General features: G+C 38.2%; 1 protein-coding gene across 1 annotated transcript in view; it reads right to left on the reverse strand.

The window, feature by feature from the left end:
* Positions 1 to 21920, reverse strand: part of NNT (nicotinamide nucleotide transhydrogenase) — a 41816-nt gene that overhangs the window by 6293 nt on the left and 13603 nt on the right. Inside the window, exons 8-19 of the mRNA XM_083884338.1 lie at positions 21677 to 21810; positions 19750 to 19941; positions 18691 to 18844; positions 17608 to 17769; positions 16738 to 16848; positions 15852 to 15997; positions 14098 to 14293; positions 13269 to 13502; positions 11250 to 11410; positions 10165 to 10344; positions 5944 to 6103; positions 4510 to 4591 (exon numbers count right to left, since the gene is read on the reverse strand). Coding sequence (XP_083740464.1) covers positions 4510 to 4591; positions 5944 to 6103; positions 10165 to 10344; positions 11250 to 11410; positions 13269 to 13502; positions 14098 to 14293; positions 15852 to 15997; positions 16738 to 16848; positions 17608 to 17769; positions 18691 to 18844; positions 19750 to 19941; positions 21677 to 21810 — 1912 coding nt within the window. The remainder of the gene's footprint in view (positions 1 to 4509; positions 4592 to 5943; positions 6104 to 10164; positions 10345 to 11249; positions 11411 to 13268; positions 13503 to 14097; positions 14294 to 15851; positions 15998 to 16737; positions 16849 to 17607; positions 17770 to 18690; positions 18845 to 19749; positions 19942 to 21676; positions 21811 to 21920) is intronic.

Consider the following 21920-nt stretch of genomic DNA (forward strand, 5'->3'; position numbering starts at 1 on the left):
GACTAAATATCTAAAACTCCTGACATACATATATTTAGTACAAAACACTTCATCTGGAGTTGAGGGGATAGGAAGCACTGAAGGTGTCTGAAGTAGTATGAAGTTAGTAATATCAAAAAGAAAACTATAGCATGAAAAATGGCTAAAAAATCTCAGAATTGAAATTAGTTTTTGTACAGCTCACAAAGTCAGTATCTATCCTTATTAGAGCTGCCTAAATAACATTCTTGTAAGCAATACTGAAAGAGCTGGCCCACAAGAGCAGCACCTAACATAGTGCAGAAGTATTTCAGGGTCACTTCATCAATGTGATGATAGGGTCCTGTTATTATACCAAAGCTGGCCAGAGCAAAGTAACATCTGGCTGGTACTTAACTTAGCCGACTCAACCCCTTAAATGTCATGTTTCCCCAAGGGTCTTGCCTCATTTACAGCTCCTCACATCTCATTCACTTTATTTAGACACCTCTCTGCAGCTCCATTTTCAGTACAAACAACAATCCATTATTATAGGTAACAGGAAGAGGAAAAAATCCACCTTCATACTAGATGAACAGAGAAGTGCATCATTCAGGTATTCCACAGCTTGAATCCTGCCATGTAACAGTTGCAGTGCAGCATGACTCAGAGTATACTATTTATCACACATATGGATGCCTGTAGGTTGCAAGCATCAACACACAGAGCTGGCCCAGCTAGCTTAGATCTGCTGTCATGCTGAAGGCAACATATGCCCCTTAAACCGGTCCTACAGCATGGACCAAGCACGGTGGCTCTGCTGCAGTCAAGTCAGTTAAATTTAAATTGAGTTAGACAGCTGAATTATACATACTTAAATGATGGCTGACACTAGCTCCCTATTTCCAGCCACTGTGGTTTATGACAGCAGGGACAAGATCCAGACAGATCCTAGCTCTGTGCAATAGCCTTCCCAAGAACCCAACTACAGCAAAGAAAAGAGCCTGCTTCCACAAGCATCATATACTGATCTAGTAAGTCATCCAGAGGTGAGCTAACCCATATGGAGCCAACAGCACACGTACAATGCTCCCCCCAGGAACACACAGTTACAGCTGCATCCCTGAAGAAGCCATCAGGAACTGCATGGTTTGCAAGATCTAACTACGGCCAAAAAGCACTGGAGCTAAACAGACCTGTTGGACTCCAGCTGTCCCTTCATCTACAGCATTAATAATTCAGAACCCACACACTAAAGCTGATTACAAAAACCAAGAACTGACACACAGGTACACACTTTGTGTTTTCATGCTGTGTATAACTCAGCTTCCCAGAAACCTGCACCAGCACACCTCATTCTTATGCTGCCACTCATCAGTGACAGTAATTTCCATCTTGCACATGTGAGCTACACAGTGTGTTAAGGCTGCTTGAGACAAGCATCTTAACAGCTCATCCTTTAAAATTCTTTTAGATTCTCTTGTAGAGCCACAACAGATGATGGCTTTAAACTGATACCATAAACAGTTGTAAGTAATCAGTCTTATTTATTAATCTCCAGATAAATGTGTAATTGATACTCATGCACTATTACTTTCAAGAAATTAAAGAGTGAAGAAAACAATCAGAACACTAAATGCATTTGATTAGAGCTCAGCCACTGAGGTATCAATAAAAAAAATTTAAAACACAGGTACCACACTAAATCAACACTACCATATTTTCAAAAATGTAGAAAACTCTCATTTTTATGTGTTCAAAAGTAATTACATTCTCCAGCATCAAAACACAGAAATCCAGGTCCTTCAAGATAGCCACTTATAAAAAGGTTAACAAAACTCAAACCAGAACACTAACTTACTAGCAACTATTTTGGAAGGCTGTTAAAGAGGTGATGTGCATGTCTCTCCACTATGAATTCCCAGAAAATCAACTTATTAACTATGTAATTTTTAGAAAATCTAGACAAAGCACAATTTTAAGAGTCCTTCCATACCAAAAGACATTTTTCTTATCAATAACATCTTACAATGTGGGAGAACAAAACACATTGATAGAAAATGTCTCAGGAAAGTCATACTGTGGTAAAAACTAGGACAGTTAACTGGATGTGGATATGGAGAGCATCAACAACCCTTGCATATATGAGAACATACAGTTTTAGACTGTAATTATGTTTCTATATACAAAATTACTACAGAATATAATTTTATTATATAGAAAAAAATCAGAATTTCACAAGCAGGGTTCTACAAACAACATAACATGTGGCTGATGAACTTTAGTAAGGCAAGAACTTTCAACAATTTACTTACTTCTAACTTTGCAGAAATACAACACCAGTTGTAGAACAGCCATTTCCTCTCCAAGGCCAATAGATTCTGGGGGCTATGGGATTTAGCCTATTAAAAGTTTTGTTGTTTATCCATCCATGACAAGGGAAAGCTATACTCAAGGCTCAGTAATATCCAGCTTTCTCTGTGACTTTACTAATGCATTAAAGATGTGATCTGCTGCAAGACCATCTCAAGTGAGCGATGATGTTAGCTGTGCAACTGAGTAACTAAAACAGTCTAAAGTTTCCAAAATCTCTCCTGTATTTCTAAATTTAAATCCTAGTCAAAGGTTATACATCATGTTATATAATCTGCGGTCTTCACTGAGAATGTTATGGCTATAGGCAAAGCAAATTAAAACAACAGCTTCTCTGGATCAGTGGTGAGCCATGAAGCAAAAAACCAGACCATATGACAGTCGCAATTTTTCTTGGCACACGATGGGCATTAGAGACTGATGCAATGCTATGTCCATGCTGGCAGCCCTCCACAGCGTGTGTGTGAGAGTGTCACTACATCTGGATGGTGAGTGCATTAGGGTCCCGAGGCACTCCAGGCCTACTGAAACCAGAGGACAACAGCTGCACTCAATGAACACCATGGGAGCTCAGCAAAGTGATGAAAGGCCTGAATTACCACAAACTGTAAATACAGATTTATTTCATTAAAATACTAGGTAACCACTGCAGTGATCCCTTCCTGAAATTGACTCATTTCAAGTATAAGCCATTTATTTCAAGGACTCATTCACTTTTCTCTCCTGCAAAGCCAACATAAAAGGCAAAAACAATATTTATTTTTTTTATTTCACCAAGGTTTGTCCAAAAAAAAGCTAACCCCCCACAGAAGCACTAAAGGAAAGCCAGAAGTATACAAGACTGTCATCGCATTAGCCATGAAAGGGTTTTTTTGTTGCACAACTAAGGCGTCTTCAAATGTTTTAATGCCATCTGGACACACACAGGGCTGTTGCTAAACACGGAGAAACAAGGTGTGAAGACTGCTCCAGGAAGCAAATACACCACCACACACCCTCATTTCTCATGTATGAACAAACAAATACATCCATAAAGCAATTTTATATGCAAAATTGCAAAATCCTGGTTAAACACTAGGAAGTTTTTGCTCCTAAACCCTAGAACTCTGCTGTTACCCAACGCAATGCTGTAACATGCTGCAAAAGCTTACTCGCAACTTTTTAATAAGGTTGGAAATGTAGTGGAAGAAGAAAAACAAAACCAAGAAATGCTAATTACTAGAGGATTGATTCCAAAGGGAAGTCACCATCTAATTGAAACAAACATATGGAAATCAGAGAATGAGTCTGGCTAACCAGCATCTGCCAAAGTACCTTGTTTGAAATGAACACAGAGTCTCAATTGATTTTAAAATATTAAGTTATCATAATTAGAAAACAAGTAAAATTTCAAGCAATCAGCAAGAAGGACATAATGTTTGCTTTCCAGTACTTTCAGAATCTATAAGGTCTACAGAAAAACTGAGAGAGGAAAGGACTTGAGGCCAATACTGGCAACCTAAAAATTATCTCTACGTGTTGGAGCAGCACTCCAGCAGGATAAATTCATGAGACTGGAGGCATGCACTCCCATAATCCTTTCATGAGATACTCAAAGAACTCTAACAGCAGTCTTGCCTGCAACAGCAAAATCTTACAGGAACTCCATAAGTGGTTCTAAGTTACTTAATGGTTTGGAGAATCTGTCATAACGAGGACATGCTGAAAACTGGGACTCTTCTGCCTGCAGAAGAGAAGGATCAAGGGAATCTTATCACCGTGAATAAATACAGATGGAAGGCAGTAAAAAAGACTGAGCCAGATTCTTCTCAGGAGTATCCAGGGAATAGGCAAGAGGCAACAGCTGCAAATTGCAACACAGAAGAAACTGTTTTTACTCTAAGGGTGACTGAACATGGTAAGGAACTGCCCAAAGAGGCTGTCAGTCTCCATCTCTGGAGACAAGATATTCAAAACTCAATTGGAAAAGATTCTAGGCAACTTCTCCAGTTGATTCTGGTCTGAGCAAGGGAGCTGGATGAACTAGACAATGTCCAGAGATCTCTTTAATTATGCTATTCTATGCCTCTGTCAATACTGAAAAAAAAAGGCTAAACCAAAACTTAGACTTTTTAGAGGTTTTAATGGAATGAAAAAACCAAACTACCTGTAATACTCTTCATCAAGGAAAGCACTTACCTGACGTTTTTCCCTTGTTCTCTCAACATCTTCACCAGATCAGCTATTGGGTACTGAGCTTTTGCTGCACACAAACCATAACCTGAAAGAATTTCAAAATTTTAACCTGTTTTCCTGTTTTAGTGTAGAATGACTAGTTGTATACAATAAGTGTACCTTCCACACAAAGACATGCTCTCATACTTAAAAATAAATGAAAGAAATAAAAAAAACACACACCAGATTTTCATATATTCCTAGCCTGACCACTGTAATTAATCTCTTTTTTGATCTCCTGACCACTTATAGCGCAGTGATTTGACCAGTCAGAGGCACTTATTTCGCCTTCACAAAAAGACATGTTCCTTTCTCCATCAGAAGAGAATGTTTCAGGGACATATTTTGAAAAATGGATAAAAGGGCAATTGCCAGGTTACTTCACAACCATTATCCTCAACAGAATTTCAATCTGCATAATGCAAACCTAGTAGCTGGGTATGGCTTTTAGCCGCAAATAATCTTTTCAGTCTGTCTGAGCTAATTCATCAGAGCAACCATACCCAGGAGAAAAATAAAAAGAATATATTATTAATGGTGTCCTCAAGGTTTGATCACAGGAGAAAGGGGCAAAGTCCTTGAATATGATTGCGAGTTTCACTAGAAACAAAGTTAGCTTCCCAAATTAGAACCCTACCTCACTGACGGTCTCATTAAAGTTGAAGCAAAAGGAGAAATGACTTTGTATTTTAGCATTCTTCATATTCCAATGCTAAAATGAGTCTAACATGACAGTCATACCATTCAGTTGAAGGAGAAGTCTTGAACTGTCCCCTACCTGAGTTTTCCTTTCAGAGAATGTGCTACTGAATGACGTTAACAGCCAACATAATTGGTTCAGACAACTCAGGTTTTGGTTTTCAGGTTGGGGTATTTTTACTTTAATTATAGTATTTATACTAACTACATTTTGGAGGTGGTTTTTGGCCTTTTTTTTTTTTTTTTTTTTTCATAAATCAATGCAGAATTGAGCAAGTGCATGAGAAGTGCAAACAAAATCCTGTCTTTCAGGATTTAACAGATATATTGGTACCACTGGTACAGTAGTTGTGCTTGGAAATTCAGTTAATTTTGTGTACAGCTGTTGTTGTGTAAGCTTAATTTACAAAAGATAGTCTTTGTTCTGGAGAACTTAAAATGCAAATTAAAAGGACAAATTCTGAAGACACATACACAAAGAAAAATGAAGTGGCTCACATCTCTGCACAGGGAAATGATAACTGACCAGAGAACAAAAATAAATCATATAGACCCTGTCAACATTTCATATGCTGCTGCCATGCTGCAACCTCAGGCTACCTTTTTTTGGTTTGTTTTGTGGTTTTGTTTGGTTGGGGTCCTTTTTTTTTTTTATTACATCCTCTGAATATTTTGCTGTATAACTCAAGAGTGTCTTACCTGGAGTAATTATAATACTATTGGCTTCTTTTATCATTTCAATTGCATTGTCCACATTGATTTCTGTGTGGGTTCCAGTAATTTCCATGGGTTTCCCACCAGCCGTTGATGTGGTGCCATAGCCCCCAAGAATCACATTTGCAAGGGAACGGTTCATAGCCTGAAAGACAGGATGGTTTTGATCATATAAAGATGAAATCCAAAAATAAAGGTGAGAGTCCACAAATAAAACTTGTGAGAAAGTTTTCTGAAAATATTGAAGGCTTCCTGACAATAGTCTTTATAAGCTGATTTGCCTTCTTATAACCCAAAGCCTCTTAAAATAGGCTCTTTAAAGCAGTTTACACAATTACCAAACTTCAGCTTCGAACACATTACATTACACACATAGTGGGAGAGCATCAGCATTTCTCCAAAACAAAGAACAAAACTATGCACATAGCAAATATTGGTCTGTTTTTGTTCTTAAAATGGAGGAATATGAAACAATACATGCTGGATGACAGAGTTTCTAAAAATCTTTTTGCATTGGTATATACACGCACACATGTTTTTGCAAGATACTTTCCATAGTTTTTAATCAAGTCAACATGTAAGCACAGCACTGCTCCATGACATCATGGAATCCACAAAGCTCTTACAGGTAGTACTGGAGAAAAACTCCTAGAGCAACAAGACAGGAAAACACAAAAGCAGCTAATGAGCCACACAAAACCAGCCACATTGTAAAGTACTGAAGGGGGCCACTAACTTACTGGCTGACCACCAAAGGAAAACAAGATATTTTAACTGGAAGGTTTAAGAGAAGAACACACCCTGAAAATCTGGCTCCATTAGACACATAGGCAGGAAAAGCCATTGGCTAAATGCTTTCTTTGGCATGTCTACTTGTGACTGTGGTCCCAAAGAAATATCTGTCAATAACTGGAAATAGGCAAAACTTGTAACTGTAGGGGGGAAAAAACTTTAGAAGCAGGAAAGGAAGAGGATAAAATGCTTCTTTAATTGCACATATGAGTCATACATCTTCTGTACTAGCTTTGAAACCATGATGAAATTTAGGAATGGATCTGGAGAGACACATATATAAGTGGGAGGAATCACCCCCACAAAATTATGCTTCCAGATGTCCATTCTCCACTGACATTTCAAATCACTCAGTTCCATAGTTTTTTTTTTTGCTATAGCCTCAGAAGATGTGTCATTCTTTGAAATTTATCATCTAGCAAATAAGCAGAATGATGATGTCAGAAATTTTGTTTTTCCTGGTAAGTCCTCACTGTTTCAGATACTGTAAGGGACGCACAAGAAACACAGTGAAATCAACATCTTTTACTGTCTGCAGCCCACAATAGTTCACATGCCCTAAGAACACACACTGTCTTTGGCATCTATCTCAACATTACAGCAGTTGTGTCAGGTAAGACAGCACAGACAGAAGAGTACCCTCTTCAGGTGCTGGACATGCCAAGCTTACAGGAAGCAGAGCACTTTCTACACATATCTAAACCAAAAGACAACAGCTAGACCAAGTCAAAGGGAAAAAATAAAGAAGATAAAATATTAGAAATCTGAGAATCAACTAAAAGCAAGCATGAGATTGAATCACCCTTGCCTGGCTCCACTGCAAAGAGCCAAGAAGAACTTCCCTTCCAAGAGAAAATGTGAAAGGCATAAAAGAGCCAAGACCTTATCAAGCAATGGTTAACCAACATAGCTGGGACAGTGTGAAAACTCTTCTCTAACCTCTTCCATCCTCTTTACCACCACAAACCACAAACACAGAGGTATAAAGTGCAGGCTTCATCACTCACTGATAATCCAACAACTGGCAAAAAGCCCCTTTGTGCTGTGCATAGGCAAGTAACAATGGTCAGGAGCTTACAGTCCAGAGAAAATCAAATACCTGAATCCTGAGAACTCTAAGTGCTTCCACTGTGCCCACAGAAACTACAAAGCTAATACATGAGTGGCCAGCATACAATTTTTAAGACTAACACAGTTTTTCCCCTCTCTTGCTCTGTTTCATCAACCCAGTTAATGGCTCCTCTTCAACCTTAAATTTCTTCTGCATCCCATAATGATTCTAATACTAGAATTGCAATCACCAAGTACTCCCTCTGGGGAAAAAAGGAGGGACAAGGACATGCTAACAATCAAATGTTCTGAAGAAGATCTATTGTGTTGGTGTCTTAGAAGAGTCACAATTCACAGGATGAGCAAACAGTACATTGCTTTTGCTTTTTGAAGTTAAATTCTCTGTCCTTACCTCAGTTATCAACTGAAGCTTTAAGAGATTAGCTGGACTGCCTTTGGGTGATTAAGCTACAGTTTTAATTGAAATTAATTGAAAAATGTTGCAAAAATAAGGCTTCAGCTATTAAGTTCTTTCCACAAATACCTTTTCACCTGTACCAGGTAAGTATCCATAAATATACTGGTTTTGACAGAAATCACACTAAAGAGTGGGAGAGAGGAAACAAAACCAAACAAAAAACAAAATAAAACCACAAAAACAAAACAAAACAAAAAAAAAGGACAAAAAAAAGGGAAGAGCACAGGTATTCATTAGCACAAGTTGAAACACCAAAAGCAGAATTTATTGACACTCTTGAGCATTTCTGTCTCCTGAAATGCAGCTTCAAGACAACGATGCAGAATCCCCTGATTATAAAAATGCTTTTGAAAGTAATGATTTCTATTAAAGGAAATAAAGCAGAAAAGAAAAATTCTGAGCTAAGAGCATGTTATTCTGCTTATTTTGCAGAAATCATACAAAATAATTTGCATTTTACTGGTTGATGAACTTCAGTTGTCTAAGCATATATAAAGCAGCACAAGATTTCTAGACACTACCTCAAAAACTAAACTTCCTGTAATCTGAGAAACACAGAGGAAAGCCACTCTGTCACTGTCTAACTATTTTGCTAACTACTCCCCCAGGCTTCCTATTTACCTGGGTTCCTCCAACCAACTCTGTAAGCACTTCAAAACTCTCTTGTGAGTGCTAAGAGAGGTGAGCAATATTAAGAAAGGAAGGAGACAGTAAAAGAAAAATGAAGGTATAGATGGATTGCTGGTAAATACATACCAAACAGTTCACATTTTCCCTAAGGTTTACAAGAATTCAGTCCTTAAGGAATAGAGTTTTCATACCTGTTCCCATAAACACTATTTTTCCACTGATATGGACAAAATTCCTGAATGTATACAACTAAATATATGAGCTACATAATTTGATTCCCTTTTGAGAAGGAGACAAAAAATGCTCAAGAAAAAATACAGTTCTTTGAAATTCATACCTGGAATTGTTCATTTGAACTCACTTTCATGTAGTTGCACAAGAATACCATTTTAAGCTTTTCTGAAATTCTTCAAGAATGATGAAAAAGAATGATACTGAACATCCCTAACATGGTAACAATACTATTTCTCAGTAGAGACGAAGTAGAAGATGACTGTCAGAGATGACCAGAGGAAAACATCAGACAGGAGAACAGTGGCACTGATCACACAGGAGCACAAGGGTAGAAATGAACCAGAATCACACAGCAGAGAATGAGGCTGGCAGCTGTTGCACTGCAAACAGTTTTCTTTAAACCATTACCAACCTCTCCATCCTTGAATACAAGACTTTTATGCAAAGGTTCCAGAGAAAAGGAGGTCATCACTAATAACACAACTCAACTCTCACACAGGGTTGAAGCTCAGCCTTGCTGACACAAGGCACATCAGCACTGAACTCGTGCAAGCCTGCTGCCACCCCGTGGTACTCTACAGTAGCTGCCCTGAAGAAGAGAGTACACCTTTCTGCACTCCAAAACCCCAACTGTAAATCACTGGCTAACCAATAGCTTTTTAAACGAACACACTACTTAAAGTATCTCCTACTACATATTAAATCTAGCTTAAATTTAACCCCATTTCAGAAGCCATATGACTAAAAAGTAAACAGCTGACCACAAGTAATCATACTTTTTTGAAGTCAGATTCAAACCCTTAATGCTTAAGTCAATGCAACGATTTTCCTCAGTTTTGAGATATGTCTCTCACCAAACCAAAGACAAATGACTGACATCTAGTCCAACAGTTTCAATCAAGAATTTTCTAGTCTACAAACATCTAAGAGTTTGAGATCCAACGGCTAATCTTCCTAAAAAACATGGTTAAAAAAGTTTTTCATTACTCAGCAAACAAGCACAGTTTCTGTTGACTTCTTACCACACACATGATGTAAGAGAGGATGGCCCCAGAGGAGCCAATGAGTGCACCCACAATGGTCAGCAAGTTGTTGTTCAGGAGAAAGCCCTCAGCACACAAAGCCCATCCAGAGTAACTGTTCAGGACAGTAATAACTACAGGCATGTCTGCACCTCCAATAGCTGCTGTTAAAGTGACTCCCTGGAGAAAGAAAGAAAATACTTCAGTGTCAGCAATGACTAAGGAGAACACCCAGAGAAGACACTCAGCCTGCAGCACTGAAAAATAAATACAGAATCATAGAATGGCTTGTGTTGGAAGGGACATTAAAGATCAGCCAGTTCCAACTGACCTGCCTTGGGCAGCAATGTTACCCACTAAACCATGTTTGCTTAGGGCCCCATCCAACCTGGTCTCAGACATTTCCAGGAATGGGGCATCCACAACCTTTCTAGGCCACTATCAAGTCATTTAGAACCTATTCAGGTATTTTCAGTGTAGCCTGAGAACTGGACTTACCAAATCTGGCTTTTCAGAGAGGGCAGAAAGTATGCCACCATACTCCTGCTCTGCTTAGTCACATATTTTTTACTTGCAAAATTATCCTACCAGCTCTATGGAACTGTTCATACCACTAAGGCATTCATATTGAGCAGCCTTTGCAAGATTCAGTTTACCAAATGGCAATATTCAAGGCAAATGTTGCAACACTGGTGTACACTGGTGTGAGTGAATGGGCGAAGTTACACATGGAAGTCATCCTAAGAAGTTATCATAACAATCTGCAGAGCCAGAGCTCTTTTAAGTATTTTAGAGATTAACTTTTTTTGGAAAGTCTTCTCAAATATCACTTTGTCATTAATAAATCTTCATTAATCAATAGCTGCAAAAATTATAAAAATGCATTCCAGTTCTCTGGAACAGTTCTTGTTTACAGCGAGATCTAGAAAAGTCAGTTGCTACTTGCTACTGCAAGTTACCACACAGGCAGGCACCATGCCCACTGTTACTCAGGCTGGTAAAATATAATCCATAAAGAGGAGACTTACAAAACTGAACTGGTAACTAGTGTAACTTGTTTCACTTTCTACAATTCCTCAACTTACCATTATGGCTGAGAGTGCTGACACAGAACCCAGGCAAGTAATTCCCGTGGTGTAAGAAGGATCAATCATGTAGGGAATCATCCCACCAATGCTGGCAGCCAGCAATCCTGCATTCAGTGCATGTCGACCAGGCAAGAGCAGAGGTGCAGAATTCAGGACACCTGCAATCAGAAGCATTTTCAGACATGAAACATGTACATTCAGGGAAGCCTGTTTCTTACCTTCAGAGAAGGCTGAATAACTCAGCAAATGAAAAATTACAAAACAGAAAAAGGGAGGTGCAGGAGATAAAAGATAAAAAAGAAGTTAGTTGAAGCTGAGACCTTCTGCTGACTCAGAACTGAAACACATTCAAACTTCCTCTAGATTCTCAAATACTCTTGTTTAAATTCTGTTTACTTCCTAATTTCACTGAAGTGCTCCAGAATAGTCAGAAAGATGTCTTTTCCTTTTGAAAAGACTCTTAATTTTTCCTTCAACAAAGTTCTTTCACTTTGTATGTTGAATATGATACACAGTAGAAAGAAGCTTTTAGCTGGAACTTCTACACAAGGATTATCTTAGGCTCCCAAAAACTGTGTGCTTAGAAAAATATGACTGCACAGATAACACCAAGTATGAAACATTCCTGCTTTCAAATGCATTAGTTTCACAACTACCCTCAGTCACACAGAACTCCCACAGCTTCCCACATCTGCAGAAACTTGAGGGGGAAAAGGGGTTCAGTATTGGTGGATTCAGTTTAAAAAGACAGACAGATTTATTGCATACTAGGGTTTGCTTTTTTTCAAACCATATGACAAAGGGTTGAAACAATTCAAGTTTCCCTGTAATTAACTTACATCAGAAATAACAGTGTCTTATCTAAATTTAGCTGAATTCAAGGGAAAGAATGAACTGACGGTCTAAGGCAGGGGTGTCTGTGTGTGACTTACTTCCCTTTTGCATACCATAGGATTAGTAGTTCACTAGTATAGACAAACTTACAAACTTCATAGTTCATATCATGATGATATGAAAATGCAAGGGAGAAAAAAGTAAACAGAAATAGGAGAGCAGGCTCAAACAGGCAGTGAAGTTCACCAGGGACATGCGCACAAATCACTGAGGCATTACAATGGAGACAGAAAAAACAATTGAAAAGAAATAAATGAATAATTACTTAGCAGAGATACATCAGAAATACATACTAAGGACAAATCCTTCAAAAGATTATTAGAGAAGACAGCTTTCCATCCTTTCCATATTTCCTCCTTCACTGGCTGGTCTCACAAATACTGAAGAAAGCAAACAGATGTTTCCCAAAGGAACTATTGCAAAGTTAACAACAGGATTAGTAACAGGAAGCTCTTAGCCTAAAATTTTTAGTACAAGTATTACCACAGCTTCTCAAAAGCTGTGTGCCTACAAAACCAAAAATAAATGCAAAAAAAAAAAAAACCTTCACATGCATAAGAATCAGGAATTAGTGAGTATTTAACTTAGAAAGCATATTTGCTAAAACAGCAAGAGGCATGAAGCATGGAGTTTGAGCAGTAGGTAAATAGACAGTGAACTGAATGGTTTAAAGTGAGGCAACCTCAACACTGCAAGCTGCCTACCTCAATGAAGATTGCAGAACAAAATCCTAGAAGTATTACTAGTGCTTACTGAATCCAGCAACATCAGAGTTTCAATTAAAATGTCTGCTCAGAAATGCAAAGTTGTGATCATAAAAGTACAATAAAATCAATTGGAGAAAAAGCACCAGATAGTGTCTTAACACCAAAGCAACACTTATTTCTGGACAAGATGAACAGTAGTAATACGCCCAAGCACTGAAGACCACCTTTCGTAACTAAAGCTGTACATAAATTATACAGAATTAGAAACAAAAAAGTCCACTTGTAAAAATTAAACATCTACCTGATGCAAAATACAATATTTCTTTCCAATTACACAACAGTCTAAAGGTAGAGCTAAATCCTGAGGGAAGAAAAACCCTTTAACAAATATTTAGTTCTGAATAGAAGGCCTCACCTTGCAGTTTTCCATACGCAACAAGAGAGCCACTGAAAGTCACTCCACCAATGTATGTGCCCAGATATGCCACAATCTTGGTGAGGTTTGCAGCAGGATCGGTGGCAAAGTGAGGATATTCAATCATGTACTCTGCTATACAGGTGAGCACAGCAGCCAAACCAACCAAACTGTGGAAAGCAGCTACTAACTGAGGCAGATCTGTAATCTGGATGCGTTTAGCGATTGTCAGACCTATTGAGAGTTGAAGACAGAAGAGAAGTCTTAGAAAACACAACCCACCTGTTCAGCTAGAAATTAGTACAGGACGGTTCAGTGTGCAATGATCACACACACACACAAGCCTGATCCAACTAGAAATTGATATGGAATTGAACTGAAGGCTGCACATGTGTATTTTGTGCAAGGGGGATACCATAAAAAATAGGAAGATTAAAGCATATAATCTGCTAAGAAGCTTCTCTAAATACTGAGAAATTGTTTTCTGTGATACAGGCACAGTGTGAAAGAGGGAATTTGGCAGTATTCGGTCAGGAACTGAACAGAAGTATGAAGCTGGGCAAGATCATTTACCTCTGGACACAGTTTCCCTATCAGAGATGATGTGCTCCCGCTTTAACACCAGTCAGCCCATTCTTTATCACATTCTGAAGCATTAATAAAAGCCCTGAAAGTTATGATATTTTGTTCACACATTTGCAAAATAATTTTGCACAAGCCACAAATGTCAGTTAGTCAATTCACCTGTGAGCTATACAGTATTTTACGTACATAAAGGTTGCATATATGCATGCGTGGAACATAGATTGTTAGTTCATCATACACGTACCTATGGTCCCACCAAGTGCCATTGCACCTGACATCTGTGCCAACAGTTCAGGAGAGGGATTAAGGCTTCCAAGAGTTGCAGCTAAACCTCCTGCAACGCCAATCATACCCAAAGCATTTCCAAGTCGAGCTGTTCCTTGGGCAGACAAACCAGCCAGGGCACCAACACAGCACAGCCCTGAGCCCAGATACATCACCTTTAAAATAAGAAAACTGTCAGTATCAAGTAGTGGCAAATTGCATTGCTACACAATTATTGATTATTGCAAAAAAGAGCTGATTTCTCCAGAATGTGTTTAAGTCACAATTCTCAGTTGAAGTCAAGAAACTGTCATACAGGATGTGTTTTTGGCCAATTAAAATGTGATACCTACAACGCTTTTCCTTCACTTGATAATCTTTGTTTATCTGCAGAATGAGTATTAATTAGAACCAAATCAATTTTTCTCATCAGTTCAGAAGGAATCTTTCCTTTAACACAAACTCAAAGCTAAGTGGTCCTGCTCATTATAGGAATATTTTTCGAATTTGTTTATGGCAAATTTGGACTAAGAAATAGTTCAGATAGTTCTGAACTACCAGCAATAGTGTGGCCAGAAGGAGTAAAACTGTGATCATTCCCCTGTAGTCAGGACTGGAGAGACCACACCTTGAATCCTATGTCCACTTTTGGACCCCTCACTCCAATAAAGACACTGGAGCAAGTCCAGAGAAAGACAACAGAGCTGGTGAAGCACTTGAAGCACAAGTCTCATGAAGAAGGAATTGGGGGTGTTCAGTCTGCAGAAAAAGAAGCTCAGTGGAGACTTTATCACTCTCTATAACGCCTCAAAAGGAGTTTCTAACCAGCTGGCAATTGGTCTCATCTCCCAGGTAACAAGTGGGAGGACAAGAGGAAATAGCCTCAAGTTGCTCATGGGGAAGGTTATGTTAGATATTAGGATATTTTTTTTTCATGGCAAGCATGGCCAAACAGGCTTCCCAGCAAAGTGGTGGAGTCACTACCCCTGAAAGTGTTTAAAAAAACTTGTGGATGTGGTACTTGAGGACACGGTCTAGTGGTGACCATGCCATAAACCACTACACCATGGTGGCGGTGCAAGGCTGACAGCTGGACTTCATGATCTTAAAGGTCTTTTCCTACGTTCATGATTCTGCGGCATTCTAATACTGTGGTTTGCAAAAACTATAAACAAACTTACATGAATTGAACTATAAATGTCCAGAGAATTGAAAAAACACAAATACATTACAAGACCCTGCCATAACAGTATGTTTGGATTCACTTTTTCCAAATGTACAAGGCAATACAGATTGATTTTCCTTACTATTAAAACAAATGCAAACAAAAGTTTACTATAAAAGGTGCTATAGGTAAAATCCCTGTACATCCCGTTGTGCTGAAAACTGATCCCATCTTTTTTAACTGTCACGCCAAGTTGAACTTTCAGAAACACTCAAAACAAAGACAGATTTCTGTAGTTATTGTATTATTTAGAGTGTAATTTAGGAAAGCAGTCCAATAAATAAAAGCACCTGCATTATGTTAACACAAAACCAAACAACAACAGAGCCTTTAAAGTATGTTAGCTATGTCACTGCAAGCTTACAATTAAGCAGCTTCAGACTGGCCTTGTGGGAACGTGCAGCTGATGGAAAGACTTTGGATTATTTGTTATTGACTCCTCAACAGAATAGGCATGATGAAACATAACACTGAGCACTGGGCTAAGAGCCATAAAGTTATCTTCTTACTTGTTCAATGTTATAGCCACCACTGAGAGCAGCTGCATAGCCTCCTACAAATACACCACCAGGGAGCAGGTACAAGTAGTTGTACTCAGGAGGGTCTGTGGGACGTTTGAACATATCCAGCATTCTCTGTGTAACTAAAAAGCCACCTGGACAAAGTAAAGGAGTAATCTTAAAAAAACAAAACCGGAAGTAAGGCACATGCCAAGTTATAAGAGAAATGTTTAGTAATACCATATTACCACACAATTCAGCAACCAATAAAGGTAGTAACCTAGAAAACCACCAGGAAACAAAGGTATAATCATGGTTAGATCTTGCTGTCCCTTTTAGCCTTTGGAAGAAATTCAGAAAAAAAGGAGGACTTGCTCTGACTCCGTACTCTACACTGACTGTAGGATACAGCCTAGTTTATGACTGTTCTTTTCCCCACCTACTCTAGCAAAAGTAGTATTTCTAAGTTACACTGCTCACTTTCTTGTCTTTTTTATTATTGAAGCTGGGACTTCTAAATCCCAAGGAAATAGAATTTTCTTCTATGCCACTAGTATATATTTCAAGTAGGAAAATTAATACAAGTACAAATCCTCTACCACTACCCTCTTGAGTTATACAAGGAAATATATTGTATACAATCATCACCCAAAGAATACTATGAAAGGAAAATGCACTTTTAAGCATTTCCTAAGAAAGGTTACTCCACAGGATAAGCAAAATACCTGCAATAACCACTGTGAAAATTTGAGATATGATGGGTTTTTATTGATAAATGCTCTCAGATTCTATTCTCAGACTGGTATTTCTGGAATGATACAATTAAATAGCTAGAAGACATTTAAAAATTACACTAGTACTTGAAGTTCCTTTGGAGAAAACCTCACATTCATACCTGCAATATTGACTGAAGATATAAAGGCTGAAAGCACTGCTAGGCTCTGGGCAATGTTGCCCGGGAGATAGTGTCCTCCCATAAGCACCAGCCCACCAACTGCAGTCAGACCTATTTAAAAGAGAAAAGAAGTGTTACTGGAAAACGTTACTGTGCAACCTTAGGCTCTATACCTATAAGAAGTTTACTTTCAACTGTTGGACAAATACCAGCCAACTCAAATTTTGACCCCTACTTTACACATTAATGCTTACAGGAAGACTACCACAGTCTTTTTCAGGAATACAAACATATTTCAAAAAAAAAAATAGCATATGAATGTAGTTTTGAAGAACATTGCGCCTCAAGCACAGAGTTAGCCAAGTACCTTTCAATAAGAGAAAATTTGCTTTTAACAACCAAAGTAGATCACTTGTGACCTGCCACCAAACATAGATACATAAAATCTTATTTATTAAAATTATGATTCTTATGGGTATTTAAGGATTTATTTTCTTCTTCCTCCCTCTCTCAAAACACATACTTTGAGGAGAAGAATAAAAGAATGTGAAAAATAGGAAAGATAAGTTTTTTTCAGGGCAATCTTTTGGACAGATGGGAGGAAAGATGTGGTCTGTGAAAGGAGACTGCAGCACTTCAGGTAAAACAAACTTTTAAGTAAAAAGTGTAAAAAATTGTTTACAAAAATTAAAAGGATATAGGATCACATTTGCCTTTCTTTTGAAAAACTCATACTCTCAAAAATACAATGTTTCAGGCATCCTTGCCATTTATGAAAGTAAACTCAATATGCACAGCAATACTTGTGCAGGTAAAAGAGTTGTGCCTACTTCCAAGGGGAAAACAAGCAGCTGTGTGACAGCCACTTACCTGAGATAGCATTAGTCACAGACATGAGTGGGGAGTGCAGAGCAGGAGTCACACCCCACACTGTGTGGTACCCCACTATTCCAGAGAGGCCAAACGTTGTCACCATTTGTGTGAAAGCAGCATTAGGGGCTACAATGCCCAGCCCTAACATACCAGCTAAACCTGGAAGGAAAGCACAGGAAAACTTTGTAACTTTTCAATGACTTCTTACATTTAAACTGTATACTAACAGGAGCCTAGTACTGACACAAGAAAAATGGAGTTCTCTGCATGGACTAGTTTCAAAATCAAGGAGATCATTTTGTCAAATGATACAAATACACAAAGTTCTTTCAGTACTAGTGCTTCTTTTGTAATAGAAGATAAAGTCATAAATATAATCTACACATATATGTTATGCATGCCTATAATGCAGCAAGGATCAGTTTCTACACCAACACTGAATCTTGTCATTCTCCTGCTCTATAGAAAAAAAAAAATACAAGTCATAATTATGTTGAGATATGCTTTGATATGTCCAAGTAATATGTATGAAGAAGAGGGATTAAAATTAAGACTACTGAATTGATTAATTACTTCACACAGAAGTTCTGATGCACTGAGAGTAAAAAATGAAATGAAGAGCCAATACTTATTTGTCAAAGCAAATGTCCTATTTTCAATACTTCAGTAGATTGAAGTCATTTAAGTCTCACACAATACAGTAAAATCTGAAGAAACAAAGGCATCTGAAGAAAGCAAAAGCAAACTGATCCTGCTGCAAAGTATGAGCACCATCCTGGCAGGAGTCCTCTAGAATTTTAGGCATTTTACTAATATTTAAGGAGAGCCAAACACACATATATGCACAGAGAATGAATCAGCACTTGTTGAATGTCACTACTTTTGGTAAAATTTCAGAAGTTTTGTTTTCCCTTTCAAGCAATTTTTATACTACACTGATTTTACGCCAGGATACACCAGCCAGTCAACTGCTCTCCCAAACAGTTATTCAATTGAATGAGCTAGATGATGGGTCATTCAAAAGTATTAACCAAATGAGAAGTACTCTACATTGATTCTCCAGCTGTGGAAGTTGCCTACCTGCTGTGTATACAGATGCAGTAGTCATCGTTTTTCTAAAAGGTGTAATAGTAGCTGCTTTTTCTGCTTCCAGCTCTGCTACAGTCTTCTGCTTCACTGGTGCTCCTTGAGGAATGTTATTTGGTGGAGGTGCTGGGAAAATCACTTTGCCATCCTGACAAGAGATATTTACAGTTATGCCTAACATGGCAGATGCTTAGTACTTAGAGATGTCTTTTCTTCTTAGTCCTGCAATTCGGGGAAGTGCTAACCGCCTACAGCCATGCCCAGGAACAGGCTCCTTTTCTGCATCAGCAGAAATTTGCAAGGCATAACCTTGCAAGTTAATCATAGTGGTTTACACATTCTTCAGACAAGATCTGATATTAGTGTCTAAGAGCTGGCGAAGATAAGTTCCTTAACTGAAAAACATCTGTGCAAAATAAAACAAAGTCTTGGAAATAACAAAAATCTGCTACAAATGTGAACTGTAATGACAGCCTTTCCAGGCCTCAGATAGGAACCAAGGATGATAATCCCACATTTCTTGTTATTTTTCAGGCCTCTGTGGATCTATAAGCACTGAGCTGTACATACCACTTGAATGGTCTGGGAGAGCTGAAGTCTATGCCCTGAGTTTTTATTTTATTATTTTCTGATAAAGCTTTAAGAATTCTGCATATTCCAGTTTCACTATTTTTTTCCTCTAACTATAAAAGGAAAACTTTTCTTTTTTTTAGGAAAGGAAGAATGTTTTTTTGGAAGAATGTTTTGGTCTGCTAAAGCCTCAAATACATTTTAAATAGCTATGTTTTTTATCACATGAAACATGCAAACTTTATCTTTTTCCTATTTTTCATTAGTAAACACATTAAGTTTAACCTTGACAAGAAGACAAGACTAAAAAAATGACAGAGGAATTTTCAGCTGAATAAACACACAATTACCCACACATTCCACCAAGCAACTTCTGAAGTCTCTTGACATGCAGTATCTCTGAACACATTTTGAAGAGACAGAAATGATAAATGTTAGGTCTGTACTCACAAATTAAGAAGAGAGTATTATTTACTGGCTTACCTTCATTACTACAGTTCCTCTAATAACATGATCCAGAGTCCCATAGTCAAAGTTATCTTTTGGATCAAAGTAGAAGTTCTCTTTGTCAGGACTAATAGCCTTTAGAAGTTTGATAATATTATTAGAATACAGGGTACTGGCCTGAGTAGACATTCTGCTAGGCAGATCTGTGTAGCCAATGTGTGTAACACCCTGAAGAAAAAAAACAGGTAAAATAAGGATTTGTACAATCTCTGAAAAAGCATCATCTCTTCCAGTATATCCTTCTGGAAATATATATCCAAACTGTTTCACTTATCTCTGCTTATAACCCCAACTAAATTGGCTACCTGCAGCTCTGACACTACTAAGTTAGGGACAGATCACTCAGAACAGCAACAGAATCCAACATGATCAAATCCAGCTTCTTAAATTCTATTAGCAACGAGACTTCACAAAGATGAAGACATATTGGTGAAAGAGCTTGTCTTCTCCAAATCCTACATTCTCTCAGAACCTAACTTCTTTAAGCAATCAGGCAACAGATTAATTTGCCTAATGCTTGGCATCTTCTCAGTTTTTCTGGAAGGCAAGCACTGGAGACAACTTCCTGTATGCCAGTGGAGTGAAGGGAGCTCCCTCAGACCTGTGCAAGTAATATGCCTGAGTTCCTATGTATGTAAAAATGTAACCTAATATATCCTGACTGCTTAAAGAACTAATGAGACCTAAAGGATACCAGGCTGTAGGGAGGAATGGGAAGCTGAGGCTGGCATACACTCTTGGGTGTTCAAAAGCAGGCCTGCATTACAACACTGCTCCCACAACTCACAGCCAAGATCCATGCATGCTTCCACAACTCTGGCTTCTTAATGCAATGCTCTGGCACAATCCTAATAGCTCTGCACCACTGTTATTTTCCATAGCACAGAGCCAATACACTAAATCCAGGGGTAATACTCCTCTGACTAAAAGTGTTCCCTACAAACTTTTCGTGCAAGCATCTGCTCACTTTTCTTCTACATTCTCTAGCTTCAGGTTTTAAGCAATGACATCAAAAGCCCTAGAAAGCCACAAAGACAAATGCAACATGTGACTCTTTGAGATATACACACAGAATTCTGCTTATGTCAATGACAACCATGGCAGCAATGTCCTACAGCCTTCCCAAGCAAAGGCATTATATCCTTGCATTACCAAATTACAGCCTAGAAAATCTGCTATTATAAATCTCATCATCCAGATTTCTGTAACTGTTAGCAGACTTCCCATAAGTACCAAAAACAAAACCTAAAAAGCAGAAAGACAGGTTCTCAACTGAGCAAAGGAACACTGGAGCAAAACCAAAGTAGCTTAGCCCAGACCAACTTATGCTACATCTCCTTCGGGTTTCAAGTGCTTTGGCTACTCTATGGGAGACACACTCATGTTGTTGAAGATAAAGACAAGCAAAGCCAGCATCCTCCTGAAGCTGAAATACTACTGAGTAAGCCAGAGACTTTGTACTGAAGTAAACACGGAGAGTCTGAACCTGCTTAGCTTTACCTATGACAGAGAATGCTAACCTCCAGTCATGGGAGGTGATAAGCAAGTCAAAGAACAATTGCTACTGCTGTGTTTTTTAGATAGACCAAGAAATGGATATTAAATCCCACCTTCAACTCAGAAGAGACAAACGCTGGACTTGGAAGTTTAAGTAGCAAGAATTTCACTATTAATTGTAATATCCATTAACCACCAAATTAACACTATAGAAAGGTGTTAGTTCTTTAAAAATATTCAAACTGATGCATATAAATAGTGACCAAATGCAAATCTAAAGGATTACTTCAGCCCAAAGCAGCTGAAAGGCTGTTGAAAATTCAGCTGCTCATTTTCAGCATACAGTTTCCAAAACACCACGGAAGTTCAGGTAAACTGAGAATGAATTGCAGATTAAAATGCTCACCTTATGAACATACGTTTCTCCAGGCTTTGTAGTCTCAATATTTCCTCCTGCTTCTGCAGCTAAATCCACAACAACTGAACCTTCCTTCATTGATTCAATCATATCTTTCTTAAACAAGATTGGAGCTTTTTTGCCTGACAAAACAAGGCATAACAAGTTAAACACAAAATACAGCTTTCTATCTATTGAGCTTAGGAGATGACTTTTTCAAGTAATCAGTACCTAGGATAAAAAAAAATAAAAC

The sequence above is a fragment of the Zosterops lateralis genome (assembly GCF_965231275.1).
Source record: "Zosterops lateralis genome assembly, chromosome: Z".
NCBI lineage: Eukaryota > Metazoa > Chordata > Aves > Passeriformes > Zosteropidae > Zosterops > Zosterops lateralis.